General features: G+C 47.6%; 1 protein-coding gene across 1 annotated transcript in view; it reads right to left on the bottom strand.

The window, feature by feature from the left end:
• sgsm1a (small G protein signaling modulator 1a) overlaps window positions 1-21201 on the bottom strand; it is a gene marked incomplete at both ends in the record, with an annotated part of 153352 nt that overhangs the window by 23538 nt on the left and 108613 nt on the right. The window contains 8 exons of the mRNA XM_084323110.1: window positions 3672-3817; window positions 4379-4443; window positions 6140-6269; window positions 7103-7249; window positions 9009-9123; window positions 11107-11270; window positions 12403-12470; window positions 13844-13968. Of these exons, the coding sequence (XP_084179236.1) occupies window positions 3672-3817; window positions 4379-4443; window positions 6140-6269; window positions 7103-7249; window positions 9009-9123; window positions 11107-11270; window positions 12403-12470; window positions 13844-13968 (960 nt within the window). The remainder of the gene's footprint in view (window positions 1-3671; window positions 3818-4378; window positions 4444-6139; window positions 6270-7102; window positions 7250-9008; window positions 9124-11106; window positions 11271-12402; window positions 12471-13843; window positions 13969-21201) is intronic.

The raw sequence follows: 21201 nt of genomic DNA on the forward strand, positions 1-21201 counted from the left end.
CTCTTCTAAGACACACAATCAGAATAATCCAGAGGGGTTTGGTTCCACTCACCCAAGCGCAACGCGTAAAGCGGGCAAAACGAGGCGCAGCTCCAAACGGGGAACAAGGTTCTCCACAGCGGTTCTCCACAGAAAGGTCCTGGAGAGAAAGTAGACCAGGAATAGCAACGGGGAAAAGCAGGCAAATGCAGTTGTATTCCAGAACGACCCGACATCGATAGAAAGAAGGTCCAGGTATATAAAGCCCTCAGGGGCGCTGATTAGCACACACATCAGGTGCGTGATGGTAATTGATACTTAACCTAGAAGTGTGCGTTAGGCAACGGACCAATCATCACAGCACCCCAAGAAGCGTGTGGCGGGGAAAGAACCAATCCTCACATTCTCGCTCTCTCAGGTCAGCTGACCAGCTGCTCCTAGTAGTGCCTACAATTAGGCGTAAGCTCAGGGGGGACCGTGCTTTCTCCGTTGTCGCCCCCAAAATGTGGAATGAACTGCCACTGCAGATTAGGCAGGCCTCATCACTGCCCCGTTTCAAAGGCCTCCTTAAGACCCACCTTTTCTCTCTGGCTTTCGACACCATGTAGCTTGTTGATTTTATGATCTTATTGTCTTACTGTGTTGTTGTTGTATCGTTTTGTTACTGTGTCCTTTGCTTTTTTTTTTTTTTTAAGTACTCTGATCTATTTAAACTTGTATTTCTGCCTATGAGAAGCTAGTGAAGGGCTACATCTATTCCTCCCTCCCCATCAACCTGGACCCCCTGCAATTTGCATATCGCCCCAACAGGTCCACGGAGGACGCCATAGCCCATGTGCTGCACACAGCAGCATCACACCTGGACAAGAGGCAGGGGAACTATGTGAGAATGCTGTTCATCGACTACAGCTCAGCATTCAATACCATAGTCCCCTCCAAACTCATAGCCAAGCTCAGGGACCTGGGCTTGAACTATGACCTCTGCCAGTGGGTCCTGGACTTCCTGACGGGCAGACCCCAGGTGGTAAGAGCAGGCAACTGCACCTCCTCATCCATCACGCTCAACATAGGGGCCCCCCAGGGCTGTGTTCTGAGCCCCCTCCTCTACTCCCTGTACACACATGACTGCGTGGCACAGCGGAACAACAACACAATCATCAAATTTGCTGATGACACAGTAGTGGTGGGCCTGATCTCTGCCAACGACGAGAGGGCCTACCTGGAAGAGGTAGAGAATCTGTCACAGTGGTGTCAGGAGAACTGCCTCTCCCTGAACGTCAGCAAAACAAAAGAGATGATTGTGGACTTCAGGAGGTCGGGGGTCAAGGACTACAGCCCCCTCAGCATCGACGGGGCACCGGTTGAGAGAGTGAACAGTTTCAAGTACCTCGGAGCCCACATATCCGAGGACTTGACATGGACCACACACATTGACAGTGTTGTGAAGAAGGCACGACAACGCCTCTACTTCCTCAGGCGCCTAAGGAAGTTCCAAGTCAGTCAGAAGATCCTTAGGAACTTCTACTCATGTACAATAGAGAGCATCCTGACTGGCAACATCACCTCCTGGTTTGGGAATAGCACTGCACAAGACCGTAGCAGACTACAAAGAGTGACACGTTCAGCCGAACGCACAATTGGAGGGGGGCTTCCCACCCTCCAGAACATTTACAACAAGCGGTGCAGGGGGAAGGCTAAGAGAATTATTAAGGACTCGAGCCACCCGAACAACTGCCTCTTTGAACTTCTGCGGTCAGGCAAGCGATACCGGAGTCTTAAGGCGAGCACAGAAAGACTCAGAAGAAGCTTCTATCCCCAGGCCATCAGGCTGCTAATCGAACAATAAACACTATGCAACAACCATCAAATGCACACAGCACACACACCCACACGCACACACTTAAACCACACAAACACACTTTATATTTATTGATAAAGGATTTGCACTACAACTCGTACACCTACTGTAAATTGTACCTAAATTGCACCTCATCCCATTTCTGCCTTGCACTATATAGTATTGTATATTAGTACACTGCATAGTATTGTATATTATATGGTAACTCAGTTACGTCTATTCTGCATCGAACATTGTACATATGTCTATACTGAACACTGTGACCTCATTTTTTTTTTACTTCTAATTTACATGCTATACTATGTTATTTCATTTCATACTTATATTGTCTTGCACAGTCTCTGGAGCGTAACAGTAAGAAGCATTTTGTATAAAAGTATTCTGTACTTCTGTATGACAACTATTAAAGAAACTTGAAACTTGAAACTATATTTACCTAATGTTTTTTATCTCTGTTTTGGTACTCTTGTTTTTTAATCTATTTTTAGTGCTGCTAATAGTTTTTAATATGCTCCCCCTGTACAGCACTTTGTGCCCCTGTGGCTGTTAAAGTGCTTTATAAATAAAGTTGGATTGGATTGGATTGGATCATACATTTGAGTTTAGTACTCCAGTTTTTCATTTGAGAGAAAGTTGTTCATGTTCAATATTCTTGGTGTCTTAGACCATAGGAATAACATGTATGGATTCTGAAATTGGGTGTAGTTCCCCTTCAAGGCTTGCTGTTCACAGGGAGGAGCTCCTTGTTAGTGGATGCACCACATTGGTGGTGAAGGAGGCAATCTCCACCCTACACTATGTAACAAACCATCAAATACACCCACAGCACACACATTCACACGTACACACTCACTTTAAATAAACAACTCACTGTAGCACCCACTTTACCCACTTTAGACACTTAACACACTTTATATTTATTGGTAAGAGATGCACATCATCTCATACCTCATTGCACCTCACCACCACAAGGTGGCACTACAAGCTAAGCTATACCTCACCATTTCTACACTATACTGTATATTGTTGTAACTCAGTTACCTTCTCTACTCTGCATTGTATATACCGTATATATGTATATTGAACATTTTAGTTTTGTTTACACTTGTTTTTTATGTACTTTACTTTCTATTTTATACTTATATTATACTATCTTTTTATTTGATCTAGCACACTCTCAGGAGCAAAACAGAAAGAAGCATTTCATACAAAAGTATTCTGTATTTCTGTATGACAACTAATAAAGAAACTTGAAACTTGAAAACTTGAACTTTAACTACATTGTAAAGCGCTTTGAGTGTCTAGAAAAGCGATATACAAATGCAATGATCATCTATTCAATCATTCATATTGTTTCAAATATTTGTATTTGAAACATGGAGGGTATGGAGGGTTATTCCATAAAAGGTGGTGACTAATAAAAAACGGATTGCAACATGTTTTAAACCTCTTTGAAAACTCACAAGGAATTTACATGGTTGACTACAGTAAATTAATGAATATTGAAAGACTTCTATTTCCGTCATGATTGACAGGGCATTAGTCATGCCTCATGCATACTGTCTGACTAAAGCTGTGAGCCAAATGATTAGCAGAGGATGAATATGGATGAGAGAGAGAAAGAGGGAGGGGAGGAGAGAGTGGGGGTGGGTAAGCAATCTTGTGTGCGTGTGTGTGTGTGTGTGTGTGTGTGTGTGTGTGTGTGTGTGTGTGTGTGTGTGTGTGTGTGTGTGTGTGTGTGGCCAGCATGTCATCAGGTGTTAAAGTCGCAGCAGTGTGGTGATGATGATGCCGCTGGCTAGTGACACCCTTGGTGACTAACGGATATGCTTACAGTGCAGTCCTGGAGGAATCTCTGCCACACCTCGGCGGTGAGGCCTCTGTAGGCGTTGCACGGCACCACCGGCTCCACGATGGTGTGATTGACCAGGGCAGAGAGGTGGGTGCGGACCGTCGATAAGTGACGGCAATACGCCAGCCCTAGTTTGACGAGATGACAAATCATTCAACAACAGCCCCTGCGGAATCTATTAACACAAGATTAAAGGAACACGCCAACATTTTGGGAAGAAAGAGAAAAGAAGATAGATACCAGTTTCCTCTCTGTGCATTCAGTAGAAAACTATCTGGCTGCACGTTAGCCTAGCTTAGCACAATGAATGGAAGCAGACATGACCGGGTAGCCTACGCATTGTCCAACTAACACCTCTCCCGAAGGATTCCTGTACATGTCCGCTTCCATTCATTGTGCTAAGCTAGGCTAATGTGCAGCCAGATAGCTTTCTACTGAACACACAGAGAGGAAACTGATATCTATCTTATTGTCTCTCTCCGGAGAAGACGGTAAGCTAATTTCCCCAAATGTTGTCGTGTTCCTTTAAGACATCGGTGTAATAGTCAAATGTCAAGTGTAAAATGTTTTGTTATATCGTAAAATGTCACCCAATTACAATTTCACTGCAAATTCTTTAATCTCAATTAATTATACGCTTGGAGATGCTGCAAGATAAGTGAAGAGGAGTAGAGGAGTTGTGTTCATACAGCCATAGAATGCCCTGGAGATGATCTGATACTTCATGTTGTCACACAGCATCTTCAGAGGGGCCCTGCGGGGGGAAAACGCACGTAACTCAAAAGCTGTTTTCACTTCTGTGGCGTCACACACACTCTGAGAGTGAGCGGTCCTGAGCTATTCCATAATGAAAATCATTCATATTCTACTGAAATCGGCACAATGTTGATTCAGATGACTACTACACATCGTTGCGGGCAAGACCACCCGCATTTCATTGTATACTTGTATGCCGTGACAATTAAAACTCTTGACTTGACTTGACCCTACAGTGCTACACACCTAATAGGACGAGTTTGGTGGAACCGGAGACCTTAATTATGCGCGTGGTCAAATCTTCTTGGTTGATACAAATGTATTGTTAAAACGTGGTTAATCAAATACAATTTAGGTTGGAGGTAGAGGTCTTGATGTTCTCTGGCCAGGAGAGTGGGCCAAGCACCTCCCTCAATCTGTGGGCTCACCTTATGAGCCAACTGGGAGGAAAGGGGGCGGGGGAGGGATGACCAGGTGAGGGGTGAAAAAAGGAGGGTACAAGGGGGAGGGAGGTGTTAATGAAAGGCCTTGTGGGCGGCTGGGTAGCGCAGTCGCCTACCACCGCAGAGACTCTGGGATCGAATCCAGCTGTCAGCGGTACCTCCGGCTTGGTCAGTCGTCCCTACTAACACAATTGGCAGTGTTAGCGGGTGGGAAGCCGGTGGGGTATGTGTCCTGGTCATTGTAAACTGCGACTCCGAGGGCGGTCGGATGGCGTAGCGGAGATTGCGCTCGTCACCAATGCAAGAGGCTGCGGTCTCGACTCCCGGAGTCAACATTGCCCTGTGGCTTGGGCCGGTCGTCAAACTAACTCGTTTGGCTGAGTTAGCGGGAGGGAAGTCGAGGGTGGTAATCTGGCGTTGTGGACAGCTACAGGTCAGGTCTGGGCGCCTGCTCAGCGAAAGGCAGGAAATGGTGAAGGCAGCGTGACCTCCCACGCGCTACGCTTGTGGTGGACTTCAGGGTTCCCTTGTACCGACCAGTAGGAGGAACATGCGCACAACAACCAGGTAGGGGAGGGGGGGAATTGGCATAACGACTAAATTGGGATGGGGAAAAAAATTAAAAATCAGGCGGAGAAAAAAATTAAATAAAAATGCGACTCCGACTGGATCGGTCGGGGCGCCTGTTCAGCAGGGAGGGGATCAGGGGGAAATAGCGTGAACCTCTGCACACGTTACGTTCCCCCAGTGAAACTCCTCGCTGTCAGGTGAAAAGAAGCGGTATCGGAGGAGGCATGTGGTAGTTCTACACCCTCCCCATGCCAACAGTGAGGCAATGCGCACAACGACCAGGAAGGGAATTGGCATAACGACTAAATTGGGATGGGTGAAAAATACAGAAAAGCCCAGAAATAAATAGAATACATTTTTTTATAAAAGGCCTTGCAAGGGAATTCCACATTTCCTTGTGTTTATGCATAGCCTTCAGCCAATCATTCTGCCCCGTTTATCCTCTCATTATCCAATCACATTCGAGTCGGTAACATATCCATCACATATTGGTCCTCCACTACCCTTGTCTTCTTTAGCTTTTGCAAACGGCACATGGGTAACAGCCACAACGATGGTCTCCACAACTTCAGACTGTTATACTACAGTGTACAAGTACCACAGGGGTCTGCAAACCATAACTCGTCGAACAGCGAACCTAACCAAACCTTTTATTCGGCTGGTAGTGTGTTCATCCCTCACCTCTCATGGTTACACCCGTTGGGCTGTGCTCCTTCAGAGAGGCTGCCCTGGGAACAGGAGGAACAGGAGGATTTTCGGAGGGTTGGGTGCCACATGGTAGCACCCTGGTCCATCAGGTCTGGAGGAGTCACTGTAGCGTGCATATGCACATGCATCCACACATGCACGCACGCACACACACACACACACACACACACACACACACACACACACACACACACACACACACACACACACACACACACACACACACACACACACACACACACACACACACACACACACACACACACACACACACACACACACACACACACACACACACACACACACACACACACACACACACACTCATCATCATCAGCAGCAGTACATTTAGCTAAAGCTATTATGCTGCTCAAACCCTCAGGCTCAATTGCGTTTTGCCCAGAGATAATTAGGACGCAGCTGGATACCATTTGCATATTACGCTCAATTACAAATGATCAATTGCGATCTGATGGCAACATTTTAGAAGACAATTGGTTTGCATTGGCTTGCTGTTAGAGAAAGGATTAAGCACATGAACAACAAGGACATTTGAGCAAAAGGTAGGGTGAACAACTGCCTGCACGCCATAGGGGACTCACTGCTTCTGTGTCTTTTGTCCCTGCATACTATGGTCACGTCAACATTTACTTAGACCACCGTAGTCAATCTTTCTATACCTAGAGATCAATCTTTTCCCTGTTCAATCGGCCTTGATCTTTCAGTCAGTTGTCCACCGCCGTCTGTAAACGAGGTAATTGCATTGCGATGTGGTTAAAGAGTGTGTTTGGGACGTGGGGGCGGTCCTTTGATTAAGGGAAACATCAATACACTTGGCCAGAGGCAGAGGGGAGGACCAGGGGGACATTAAAAGCAGGGGATTAAAGCAAGACAAGCTGAGAGCGGGATGGACAAGCCGACGTGTGACAGTATTACAGCCGTTTCCTGCGGGCGAGTGGGACTCTCCGGGACAGCTGCCGCAGGAGCGCTTAGGGACCACCAGGGTCCCTGTTTTGGAGGGGGGCTGTCCTCTCGGTCGGAGGGAGATGGAGCTGGTCAGATGGGGAGGGTGTGTTACAGTCACTGTAATGGACAATGAGGGACATTTTCATAAAAGGCGACACTTGGGGAGAGACCAATGGGTGCTGCGCGTTGACAGCTACATAGATAACTAGGATGTTATCGCCATAGACATATATAAAGGCTAGATGACTCACCCACGCTGCTGGCCAATGGAGGCCATCACACATGGCGGCCATCTTGCCACAGGCAGCAGGCCCACTCATAACATGAATGTCTATGGTGCATGTACTATTGAAATAACCATAGCTTCCTCAATTTTCAACCGATTCTCAAAATCACTGGGTAACATTATCACGTCTCATGGCTTCTCCTACCATTGTTATGCCGACGATACTCAACTCTTCCTCTCCTTCCCTCCCTCAGATATCCACGTCTCTGAGCGGATCTCGGCCTGTCTGTCCGACATCTCCGCCTGGATGACGACCAACCACCTCAAACTGAACCTAAGCAAAACAGAATTGCTCCACCTGCCGGCCAAATCCTCCCCCCTGACCGACCTTTCCATCACAGTCGAGAATGCAGCTGTGACCGCGTCCCCGACCGCCAAGAACCTTGGTGTTGTCCTCGACGACCAGTTGAACTTCTCTGCTCACATCGCAGCGACGACCAGAACCTGCCGATTCCTCCTGAGCAACGTCAGAAGGATCCGCCCCTTCCTGACAAAAGAAGCCACCCAACTCCTCGTCCAATCAACAGTCATCTCCCGCCTCGACTACTGCAACGCACTGCTCGCTGGCCTCCCGGCCACTGCCACTAAGCCTCTTCAACTCATTCAGAACGCAGCGGCCCGCCTGATCTCAAACCTACCGAAGTCGGCCCATGTCACCCCACTTCTTAGGGACCTGCACTGGCTCCCCATTGCTGCACGAATCCGCTTCAAGGCCCTCGACCTGGCATACCGTGCGGCAAAGGGAACCGCTCCCGCCTACCTCCGGTCAATGGTCTCTAACTACACACCCTCAAGACCCCTACGCTCTGCATCTTCTGGCCGCCTCAGACCTACTCCTATCCAAGCTCCGGGAGGGTCATCAAAGAGAAGTCGCCTATTCTCAGTCCTTGCCCCACAATGGTGGAATGAACTACCCACCCCAGTTAGGACAGCTGAATCACGTCCAATCTTTCGCCGTCGACTAAAGACGCACTTCTTCAACCATTATCTGAATAAAAAAAATAAATAAAAAAAAAATATATATATATATATATCTAACCCTAACTAACCGTACTGTCATGCACTTGTCCTAATAAACTAACCTACACTGTAGCACTCAACACTTTGAGGAACATTGTTGCTCAGCTGATAGAGTTGTGCCCTTCCTGATGGCTTGTCGTACAGAACTTGTAAGTCGCTTTGGATAAAAGCGTCAGCTAAATGACTAAATGTAAATGTACATGCGTAACGGAGTGCCGTGTGTCTATCCTACACTCACGATGGACAGTGTTGTGAAGTGACTGTGAACGGCAGCGGTACTGCAAGTAAACTCACTCCCCAGAGGCGTCCAGAGTCCAGACCCATTACTTAGAAGTGAATTCACCTCTTGGTATAGTGGTCTGTGATGCCGCCCGTCACGCGGGAGACCGGGGTTCAACGGGGCATGTCCGAACCGATCTGTTACACATGCACCATAGACATCCATGTTATGAGTGGCCGTGCTGCCTGTGACAAGATGGCCACCGGTGAACTACGCTGGAGCTGCCTTGCACCATCTAGTTATATATATCTATAGTTATCGCGGCCTGAAGGGGGTGCGAGGTCCCTTACCAAACTCTGATTGGCTGTTGGGAAACAGGATTCGGAAGACATAGTCTGTGGCCTCGTCCTCCTCCTTATCCGAGCCCTGAGGAGCTCTTTTCCTCAACCTAGGAAACACCTTGCCCTGTGACAAGATGGAGGGAGAAAGACATGTCGTTAAGTTGACCCTTTCACTACCACACTACCAAAGGGTTAACCCTTTCACTGTGACAATACAGAAGGTTAACCCTTTCACTGCCACAGGACAAAGGGTTAACCTTCTGTAGTGTGGCAGTAAAAGGGTTAATACCAACAAAAGACAATACTATCACAAAATCACTGCTGAGCCACCCATTCGCTTGTAAGAGACGTAATGTCTGCAACACTGAAGCCTCTAACTAAGACTTAATGTCTGCAACACTGAAGCCTCTAACTAAGACTAAATGTCTGCAACACTGAAGCCTCTAACTAAGACTAAATGTCTGCAACACTGAGGCCTCTAATACTTAATGTCTGCAACACTGAAGCCTCTAACTAAGACTAAATGTCTGCAACACTGAAGCCTCTAACTAAGACTTAATGTCTGTAACACTGAAGCCTCTAAGACTGAATGTCTGCAACACTGAAGCCTCTAAGACTGAATGTCTGCAACACTGAGGCCTCTAACTAAGACTTAACGTCTGCAACACTGAAGCCTCTAACTAAGACTTAATGTCTGCAACACTGAAGCTTCTAACTAAGACTTAATGTCTGCAACACTGAAGCTTCTAACTAAGACTTAATGTCTGCAACACTGAAGCCTCTAAGACCGAATGTCTGTAACACTGAAGCATCTCACTAAGACTTAATGTCTGTAACACTGAAGCATCTCACTAAGACTTAATGTCTGCAACACTGAAGAATCTCACTAAGACTTAATGTCTGCAACACTGAAGCATCTAACTAAGACGTAATGTCTGCAACACTGAAGCCTCTAACTAAGACGTAATGTCTGCAACACTGAAGCCTCTAACTGAGACTTAATGTCTGCAACACTGAAGCCTCTAACTGAGACGTAATGTCTGCAACACTGAAGCCTCTAACTGAGACGTAATGTCTGCAACACTGAAGCCTCTAACTAAGACGTAATGTCTGCAACACTGAAGCCTCTAACTAAGACTTAATGTCTGCAACACTGAAGCTTCTAACTAAGACTTAATGTCTGCAACACTGAAGCCTCTAAGACCGAATGTCTGTAACACTGAAGCATCTCACTAAGACTTAATGTCTGTAACACTGAAGCATCTCACTAAGACTTAATGTCTGCAACACTGAAGAATCTCACTAAGACTTAACGTCTGCAACACTGAAGCATCTAACTAAGACGTAATGTCTGCACCACTGAAGCCTCTAACTGAGACTTAATGTCTGCAACACTGAAGCCTCTAACTGAGACTTAATGTCTGCAACACTGAGGCCTCTAATACTTAATGTCTGCAACACTGAAGCCTCTAACTAAGACTTAATGTCTGCAACACTGAAGCCTCTAACTAATACTTAATGTCTGCAACACTGAAGCCTCTAACTAATACTTAATGTCTGCAACACTGAAGCCTTTAACTAATACTTAATGTCTGCAACACTGAAGCCTCTAACTAATACTTAATGTCTGCAACACTGAAGCCTTTAACTAATACTTAATGTCTGCAACACTGAAGCCTCTAACTAATACTTAATGTCTGCAACACTGAAGCCTCTAACTAATACTTAATGTCTGCCTCTAACTAATACTTAATGTCTGCAACACTGAAGCCTCTAACTAAGCGCTGCCTGAGCTGCCGTGCGTGGGTGGTTTTCATTATTTAGTTTGCCCTGCAGATACAATGCCTTCTTTTTCAGTCTAATAAACACATCCATTCACACAACAGACAGAGCAGACTGTATGGTGGTGGAAACGTGGAGCCAGCAGAGGACCAGACACACGGCCTGTCATCATCAGATTCAACTCTTTATTGAAATGTAAATATTGATCATAGGTTTCCCCCGAAGCATCTGAGAACTACAATATTATACTATAATATTTTCAATGGGTAGGGGGTGGGTAAGTAATTTGTGTTCTGGTCCTGACCCCTGACCCTCCCGTGCTGACCTTTCCCCTCTGGGACCAGAGAGGAGGGTCCAGCTGGCCGTGGGGCAGCAGGCCGTTCTCCAGGCAGGAGAGGAACTGGAGCAGATGGCCTCCTCGGGGGAAGCGCAGCGGGGGCCTCTGGATCCCGTCCTGGCTCACCAGCACCACCGTGCCTCCGCTGTCCACTGTGGAGAGACACAGGAGAACAGTCAAACGGACTCCGTGATGGCCGTGTGGGCAGCCCAGCATAGCCGTTTTTGTGGGGTGGGAAGCCGGTGAGGGCATGAGTGACTTGTCATTGCATTAGTGACTCCTACTGGTCGGTCCCTGGAGGAGTTAGCGTTAACCTCTAAGCGCGGTACGCTCTCCGGGGGAAACTCCTCGCTGTCAGGTGGTAGTCTACACACATCCCCCAGACTGACAGAAGGTAGCGCAAAGACCAGGACCACCGTGATACATCATGAGGAATTGGAATAATGAATAAATTGAGGAGAAAATGCTTTTAATCATTCATGATGACACCATCTTAATGGGACCTCACAAACATGATGATGGTGGCACACCTGTCTCCATGCAAATATATATATATATATATATTGTGTGTATTATTGCAATTATCTCAGGATTTATTAACATGTCTATTTTATCATGTCTATTCTACTTATTTTATTTACTATTACTATTATTTACTATTGTATTCTTGCACAATCGTAGCGGGCATGGCCAACCACATTTCACTGTATGCCCTGGTATGTATGTGATAAATAAACCTCTTGAATCTTGAATCTTGAATCTATAGTGTTCCACCATCATTATTCTCTTAATTTGTTGGCGTAGGTTGGAGTGGGTTATTTTTTCTTAATCCTTCAACATAAACATCACATTCATAACAAATTGTCCTATCTCAAGCCCCGCCCTCTTTTATTGATCCTCCATTCACAACTGTCCATCACAATTGTGATTGGAGAATCAAGAAAAGAGGGGCGGGTTCGACATTGATCAGGTATGTATCAGGAATAAATTACAGTTGAATGCCACTGTACCCCCAGCTCCCCCCCCCCAACCTCTCATCATTCAACATTTTACAAATAGAGCTCTGATATGTATTAGTAATAAATTACTTAATTAATAGTAATGCAGTTCAATTAATAGTTCAATGCAGAATGAGAGGGCAATGGTAGAGATAATCAGAAATGACACGATCGCGTGATGTATATGTTCGTTCCAGAGGGGACTGGTAGCTTACGGAGGCCAGGGCCATGTGTGATGTCATGTGTGATGTCATGTGTGATGTCATGTGTGATGTGCGAGACCCACCCTGTTGATGACAGTGCAAGTAAACAATCTCCTCCAGACGGATGGTCATGGCGTAGTCCCAGTACACGCTGGAAGAGATTCAAACAGCAGGTCAATGCGTCAATCCACGCTCCCCTCGTTCCAAATGAGCCACATTTATCAAGCGATACACTAAAAAAACTATGATGGAAAGACTCTCTCCTTCTCTCTCTCTCTCCCTCGCTCTCTCTCTCTCCTTATCTCTCTCCCTCTCCCCCCTCTCTCTCTCTCTCTCTCTCTCTGAGGCTTATTAATTGAGACATTGTCAAACTAACGTTTTAAACTAGACGTTAAAATTATGAACAGAACAAGATGGATAGGAAGAAGAAAGGAAAGGAAGAAAGAAAGAAAGAAGAAAGAAAGAAAGAAAGAAAGAAAGAAAGAAAGAAAGAAAGAAAGAAAGAAAGAAAGAAAGAAAGAAAGAAAGAAAGAAAGAAAGAAACAAGTGTATTGCTGCAGTGTTTCAAGTGTTTGAAGGAACAGTTAGTGTGCATCATTCAACATTTTACTCATTACTCTTACATTGAGCGGAGCACCAACTAAAACAGAATTATTATTATTATTAACACTGTAACCTATAACTATTAACCTATAATTAAATCAGAACAAACTAATTTCCTTTATGTTAGTAAAATAGTACTGTTAAAGGAACACGCCAATGCGCATGGGAAATGTCTTCTCCAGAGTCAAACAAGAAAATAGATACCAATTTCCTCTCAAGTCTTGTTCAGTAGAAAGCTATCCGGCTGCAAGCTAGCCTAGCTTAGCACAAATGAATGGAAGCGGATACGGATCCGCTAGCCTAGCTGTTGGCCAAAAAACACCTCTCTCCTTACACCTGGCTAGCTGATCCGTATACATGTTCTTGTCTGACTCTGGAGAAGACGGTAAGTGCCATTTCCCATAATGCCGGTGTGTTTCTTTAATACATAAGCACACAGGGGGTGAGTGATGTATCTACAGGGAGGAACCAGGCCTCATGTACAGGAACATAATATGGCTCATTAGCTTGAATGATGCTTGACAGCGTCTCAGTCAATAAGCCATCTGCTGTCTGTCTACACAGCCTCGCTGTACGAGCAGGGTTTACGCCAGACTGCAGAGCCCCTGAGTCACAGACACACATGACATAATTCAGTCATACTCTACGGCAGATAGGAGCCACGAGGCACAGTGCAATGTGTCCTCAGGTCAGGTCTTAACACGACGTCCTTGGTTGATGTCGGCAGACTCGGGTCAAATGATATTGTGAAACACTTCTTGTTCAATTCAGACACACTTCAATTGTGTCCGGAACGGATCATTTTGCGTCGCAATAAGGCACCGATCGTTGAGTTATCGTGTGTGACTTGGGTATGGCTGACAAACCACCATCATCATCATCATCATCATCATCTCATTGTAGCTGTGTAAGTGGGCTCACCTGTGCTCATATTCCAGGTCCCCCACAGAGCCGTTCATCAGCTGGTTGGGTGTCCACTTCAGGGTCATGATGTCAGCCGTCTGGTGCAGCGAGAGGTACCCAGGGATAGCTTCCATGTCATCCCTCTGGAAATACCACAAATACCGTATATTTGTTTGAGGTTTGAGGCAAATGCTGGGAATATTTCTGCATTTGGATACATTTCTGTATTATTATTATTATTATTATTATTATTATTATTATTATTATTATTATTATTATTATTATTATTATTATTATTATTATTATTATTATTATTATTATTATTATTATTATTATTATTATTATTATTATTATTGTTATACTGTATGTATAATATGAGATAAAAGCATAAGAACACCAGTAAATAAGCAATAAGAGATATGAGGTGATGCATTATTCTCGCTGAGAAGACTTAATTTTTTTGTTGAATCTGTACATTTGAAAGACAATAGAGCCAACTGGAGAATGGAGTGCATAAGGGTCTTCTGTGATTTTGTTGGTTTGACTTTGATGGATACAATTTCCTTGCTTTTTGCTTTTACAGCACTGCTTCTGTACCATGCTTTTCAGTGTGACACTCTTGATTCTTGAAGTATAGCAGAAGAGGCTTGCAATTGCACCAGAAATGTATCCTTCTTTAACAGAAGCTGGACCCAGTGGCTGAGAGAAGCTGCCACTGAACAGAAGCTGGACCCAGTGGCTGAGAAATTGAGACTCACAATTTGCATTTTTATTTTTAAATAATTGTGTAGCCCATTACAAGGAAGTAAGCCGCCTGTGTCTGTTTTATTTTTTTCATTGTCCTCTTTTATGTTACTGTATGTTCGGGAAAAATTACACCAGTGTCATCAAGGGATCTCAGTCTGCCCAGAAAGTAATTATTCTGCAATACTTTGGAACACACATAATCACACATGGATATGGTCTTGTTCTTCTTTCCAAATATTCATACACACCACTAAATCTCCAGTCAGGTTCAGGTGAGAGTTAAGTTAAGGGTTACTGTAGATCAGTGGTCACCAACCTTTTTAAGCCCAAGATCACTTTTTTTTTTGGTGAAGGCAAGATCTACCTATTGAAGCGTTGAGAGAAAAAGACAGCCAAGATTGTACTTTAAACTAAATGACTTTTATTTGCCTGTATTCTAATTACATGCAATGCTTTGGTCCAACATTAAAACGTCAAAGTAGAACTGTAATATGTACTTTCTCAACCAGTGCTAAGTGCAGTCATCTTATGCAGCATCACTTTTCACATCAAAACAAAAGTAGAACTGTAATGTGGACTTTCTCATATTATTAACATTGACAAACATATTTACAATTAGCATTTTATAAAGTAGAACTGTAATGTGTACTTTCTCAGTCAGTGCTAAGTGCAGTCATCTTATGCAGCATCACTTTTCACATCAAAACAAAAGTAGAACTGTAATGGGGACTCTCAGGGAAAGATTTTTTTTTTTTTTTTTTTTTTTAATTTCAGGGAAAGATCTACAGGGAAGGTCTCAAAGATCGACCAGTCGATCAAGATCGACGGGTTGGTGACCACTACTGTAGATTTATAAACAGCTTTTGAGGTAAAAATGTGTCATTATCAAACATTCCCACACCTGGATGAGTGAAGGCTTCACGTTTTTTTATTAAATTTATTTTATTATCCCCCCCCCCCCTCCTTTTTTCCGATTTTTCTCCCATCCCACTGTTTTAGTCGTTATGCCAATTCCCAACCCCCTTCCTGGTTGTTGCGCACTCCTCCCTACTGTTGGTCCGGGAGGCCGGAGACTGTCACATGCTTTCCTCCGACGCATGTGCAGCCAGCCGGCAGCCAGCCTGGCAGCGCAGATTCTCACGGGAGAGTGTAACGTGTGGAAGGTCACACTACCTCCCTCCAGATCCTACCCTCGCTGTGCAGGCGCCCAGACCGAACTGTAGGGGTCGCTGTCCACAACGCCCAGGACCCACCCATCAGCTTTCCCACCCCTAACACTGCCAATTGTGTTAGTATGAACGACCAGCCAAGCTGATAGCAACGCCGAGAGCTGGATTCGAACCCAGAGGCTCCAGCGTTGATGGCGAGCGCCTTTCCCACTACACCACCTAGCCGCCCGTGAAGGCATCATGTTGACAACTCCTTGGGATGGACCTGTTAATAAGTACTTAACACTCTCTGTATTATTGTATTTTATTTTTTTATTATTTTTTAAACAAACACATATACAAACATGACAACACACGATAAGATATACAAGCATTAGTTGTCAGTGCACATCCAATGAAATCACATTTTAGTTAATTGTCTTATATAGGATATACCCCTAATACCTGTTATCTAAAAACCTACACACATATGCTCCAGCTCGAACCCCCCCCCTCCCGGACCCCTCCTTGGATAGTACCTCCACACTCTCTGTATTATAAAGACAATATATCGCGTTAATTAGATTAATTAATTACACTGTGGCGATAAGAAAGTAGTGAGCCAGAGACGTAGGTCGAGTTGAGTACTTTACTTATCCTGCACATAGCATTTACAATAACAACCACCCGGAACCGGAAGTTGCATTTAACCTTTCCCCTAACCAGTACAACCCACACTCTTAAAGGCACAAGCCCACCTTGATGAATGTCTCTTAATATAGGTCACCACACAGGCCCCTCCAGAATTCACCAAAACAAAAACTGCAACTAATTAATAGCCAGTGATCAGTCCATCAATGAACAGATTACCGCATGAAATAGTCAACGTGGAGGGGGACGGATCAAGCGGCCGAACCGACTGCGCCTAACCAGAGGGGGATTAAGGGAGAGAAGTGGGACCAGCGGCCGGGCCACGGGAGGGGCCAAGGCCGGAACAGAGGACAGGGCAGGGGTCTGAGCCGAAACCGGGGGGCGCCCCCGCCGCGGGGGTAGGGCCAACTGAACTGGTTCGTCCTTGTCCTAGTGGGCAGGCTTAAGACGGTCTATAGTGACCCGCTCCGGCCTGCCCCCCATGTCCACAACAAAGTTTTTAGTGCCTGCCTCCAGGACACGGAAAGGCCCGTCATAAGGGGGCTGCAGCGGGGTCCGATGGCTGTCGTGCCGGATGAACACATATTTGGCCAATGGCAGGTCCCTGGGGATGTAGGACTGGGGAAGGCAGTGGCGGGATGTTGGAATGGGAATAAGGGCATCGGCAACACCCCGGGACACTGTTCGATGGGAGGCGACGGACCAGGAAGCTGTGGCCTCCGGAAGAAACTCCCCAGGGACCCGCAGCGGCTGGCTGTACACCAGCTCGGCGGACGAGGCCTGGAGGTCCTCTTTGGGGGCAGAACGAAGACCAAGCAAAACTCACGGGAGGCGGTCAACCCAGTTGCCATCCGTAAGGGCAGCCCGAAGAGCGGCCTTCATGTCCCTATGGAACCGCTCGCAAAGCCCGTTGCCCTGCGGGTTGTACGCCGTAGTGCGGTGGATCTTCACCCCCAGGTGCTCTGCAACTGCAGTCCAGAGCTCCGAAGTGAACTGGGGGCCCCTGTCGCTTGTGATGTCCCCCGGTGTGCCAAAACGGGCCACCTAGCAGCCGATGAAAGCCCGGGCCACCTCCGCTGCCGTAGTGGAGGACAGTGGAACAGCCTCAGGCCACCTGGTGGTCCTGTCCACCATGGTGAGGAGGTGAGTATATCCGCGGGAGGGGGGAAGGGGGCCCACCAGGTCCACATTCACGTGATCGAACCGCCTCTCCGGCACTATAAACGGTGCCAAAGGGGCCTTGGTATGGCGGTGCACCTTGGCGTGCTGGCACGCCACACATGAGCCAGCCCAGGTCCTAACATCCTTCCGGAGGCCAGGCCACACAAACTTGACCCCCACCAGCTTAGTCGAGGCCTTCACACCTGGGTGGGAAAGGCCGTGGATCATGTTAAAAACCCGGCGCCGCCAGGCCGTAGGCACCATAGGGCGCGGTTGGCCAGTGGAGATGTCGCAGAGGAGAGTGGCATTAGCTGTGTCAAACACCACATCCTCCAGCTGCAGTGCAGTAGGGCCCGTCCGGTAGGCCTGAATGTCTGAGTCTGTGGCTTGGTCTGCCGCCATGGCGGCATAATCGAGTCCCAAGTGGACGGACCCGATGACCGCCCTAGAGAGGCAGTCGGCGACAAAGTTGTTCTTGCCCGCCACGTGTTGAATGTCCGTGGTTAACTCGGAGATCGCCGATAGCTGCCGCTGCTGACGTCCCGACCACGGCTCCGAGGTCTTGGCCATAGAGAACGTCAGCGGCTTATGGTCCACAAAGGCAGTGAACTGGCGGCCTTCCAACAGGAATCTAAAGTGCCTAGTGGCGAGGAACAGACCCAGCAGTTCCCTGTCGAAAGTACTGTACTTACGCTCGTTGTCGGGGAGCTGTTTGCTAAAAAAGGCCAGTGGCTGCCAGGCCCCGCCCACCCACTGCTCGCACACCGCCCCCACTGCATAGTCAGAGGCGTCTGTCGTGAGGGCGACCGGGGCAGTGGGAGAGGGGTGCGCCAGCAGAGCAGCGTTGGCTAGCGCGGTCTTGGCAGCCCCAAAAGCGCTGTCCATCCCCGAGGACCAGTCTAACTCGTCCTTGGGCACCTTGCCCCGCAGGGCCTCGTACAAGGGGCGCATGAGGTGGGCAGCATGGGGAAGGAACCGGTTGTAAAAGTTCACCATGCCCAAGAACTCCTGTAGCCTCTCCTCTGTACGGTGCGGGGGCGAGGAAAACTGGCAACGGCCTCCACCCTGGCGGGGAGTGGGGTGGCTCCCTGTGGAGCGACGTGGTGTCCGAGGAAAGTGATGGAGGACTGCCCGAACTGGCACTTGGTCAGGTTGACGATGAGGTCGTGTTTACTGAGCCGCTCAAACAGCTGCTGGAGGTGTGTCATGTGCTCCTCTATGGATGCACTGGCTACAAGAATGTCATCCAAATCCACAAACAAAAACGGCATGTCCTGGAGCACAGAGTCCATCAGCCGCTGAAACGTCTGCGCCGCCCCCATGAGCCCGAAAGGCATTCTTAGGAACTCAAAAAGTCCAAAGGGTGTAATGACAGCTGTTTTGGGCACGTCCCGTGGATGGACCGGCACCTGGTGGTACCCGCGCACCAGGTCCACCTTGGAGAAGATGACGGTCCCCGCCAGGTGGGTAGAGAAGTCCTGTATGTGCGGGACAGGGTACCGGTCGGGGGTTGTGGCGTTATTAAGGCGACGGAAATCGCCGCAGGGGCGCCAACCCCCGCCAGCTTTTGTAACCATATGTAATGGAGAAGCCCACGGGCTGTTCGAGCGGCGCACAATGCCAAGTCGCTCCATGGTGGAAAACTCCCCCCTGGCGATTGCCAGCTTGGCTGAGTCGAGACGCCGAGCCCGGGCATAGACTGGGGGGCCTTCGGTGGTAATATGGTGTTCCACGCCGTGTTTGGCCACTGCAGATGAGAACGTGGGTGTGGTGAGGTCAGGGAACCCGGCGAGCAGGCGTTCATACGGGTCCCCGGTGGCAAGTGTGTTCAACAGGCAGAGAGCTCCGCCCCCCCCAACCGCCCCAAGTGTGCAGGGGTAAGAGGAAAAAGAGAGGGCATCGATCAAGCGACAGTTTTTCACATCTACCAACAGACTGAAGGCACAGAGGAAGTCTGCTCCCAGGAGCGGCGTGGACACCGCAGCCATCAGAAAACCCCAGCCGAAACGGCGCCCCCCAAAACACACCTCCACATACCTGGTGCCGTAAGTACGTATGGGCGTACCGTTCGCTGCGTCCATCTGGGGCCCGTGTCTGCCATCCATGGTGTCCACGCCCTGTGCCGGCAGGATGCTGCGTTGCGCGCCCGAGTCCACCAGCAGCCGCCGCCCGGACAAGGAGTCAGTGATGAACAACAGCTTGCAGTCATGGCCGGCACCCACAGCCACTAATGAGCGCCGGCCCTGGCGTTTCCCTGCCCCTTGAAGCTGCATGGCTTGCGACACTGCTTGGCCCTGTCCCCAAACCTGGCATGGTAATAACAGAGCCCGTCGTCGGGCTGTCACCGCAGCCGCGGTGTCTGTATAAACATCCAGTGGTGGGGCTGAGGTGCCCTGGTGGGGCAGCAGTGCATGGACAAACTGCTGCTGCCTGTTGGCCAGGAAAACCCTGTCTGCTTCTGCAGCCAGGCCGCGATAGTCTTTGGTGGAGGAGAGGAGGGAACTGGCCAGTGCCGTGCGCACAGGCACTGGAAGCTGCCGTAGAAAAATGTGCGTGAACAGAAAGGAGGGATCCGCTGATCCCAGCACAGCCAGCATCTTCTCCATCAACTCTGATGGTTTGCCGTCACAGAGGCCGTTGAGGGACAGCAGGCGGTCCGCTTTCTCTAACTCTGACAGTTCATACAGCTTCAGAAGGAATGTCTTTAGCGCATTGTACTTGTCAGCTGCCGGCGGATCCTCCAACAGCATCATCGCCAGTGCTGTCGTCGAAGCATCCAACGCCGACACCACATGGAAGTATTTGGTTATGTCTAGGGATGGGTACCGAATTCGGTACTTTTGAGGTACCGAACCGAAACACGTCGGTACTACCGAGTATCGAATCAAGTGAGATACCAAAAAAATTAAAAATTAAATAAAGTTTTTTTTTTAATTATAATTTTTTTTTAAACTTTTTTCTTTTCATGTCAACGTTCACACGCACAATATATGCTTACCTAGGATTTGACTTGATTCAACAACAAAGCAGTCGGAGCAATGGCAAGCCGAAAACTGTCGAAATTGTAGTTATTTGAAGTTTGGATTTTTTTTTCACGACTGAGGTAGGTAAATAAAATTTCTTGAGACTAAAGTACCGAAAAAAGGTACCATTGGGTACCGGTATCGATTCACAGGTACCGGTACCGGTATCGGTTCAAATGTGAAAGGTACCCATCCCTAGTTATGTCCTGCGTTATTCCTCTCAGCTGGAATTGGGCTTCGATGTGTTGAAACCACGGCCGGGGATTATGCTGCCAAAAGTCGGGCAACTTGACGGTCGCAGCGTAAATGTTCATATTAGCGTCGTTAGCATTCGGCGCGGGTGCTTGCGGTTGCGCGACGCCGTTGTCTTGAGACATAATGCTAATGCTAATTTAACATTAACAAATGTTCTTCACAGGGTCACCAATGTGGCGATAAGAAAGTAGTGAGCCAGAGACGTAGGTCGAGTTGAGTACTTTACTTATCCTGCACATAGCATTTACAATAACAACCACCCGTCACCCGGAACCGGAAGTGGCATTTAACCTTTCCCCTAACCAGTACAACCCACACTCTTAAAGGCACAAGCCCACCTTGGTGAATGTCTCTTAATATAGGTCACCACAACACAGCAAATTATCGCGTT

The sequence above is a fragment of the Notolepis coatsorum genome (assembly GCF_963971535.1).
Source record: "Notolepis coatsorum genome assembly, chromosome: 10".
NCBI classification, from domain to species: domain Eukaryota; kingdom Metazoa; phylum Chordata; class Actinopteri; order Aulopiformes; family Paralepididae; genus Notolepis; species Notolepis coatsorum.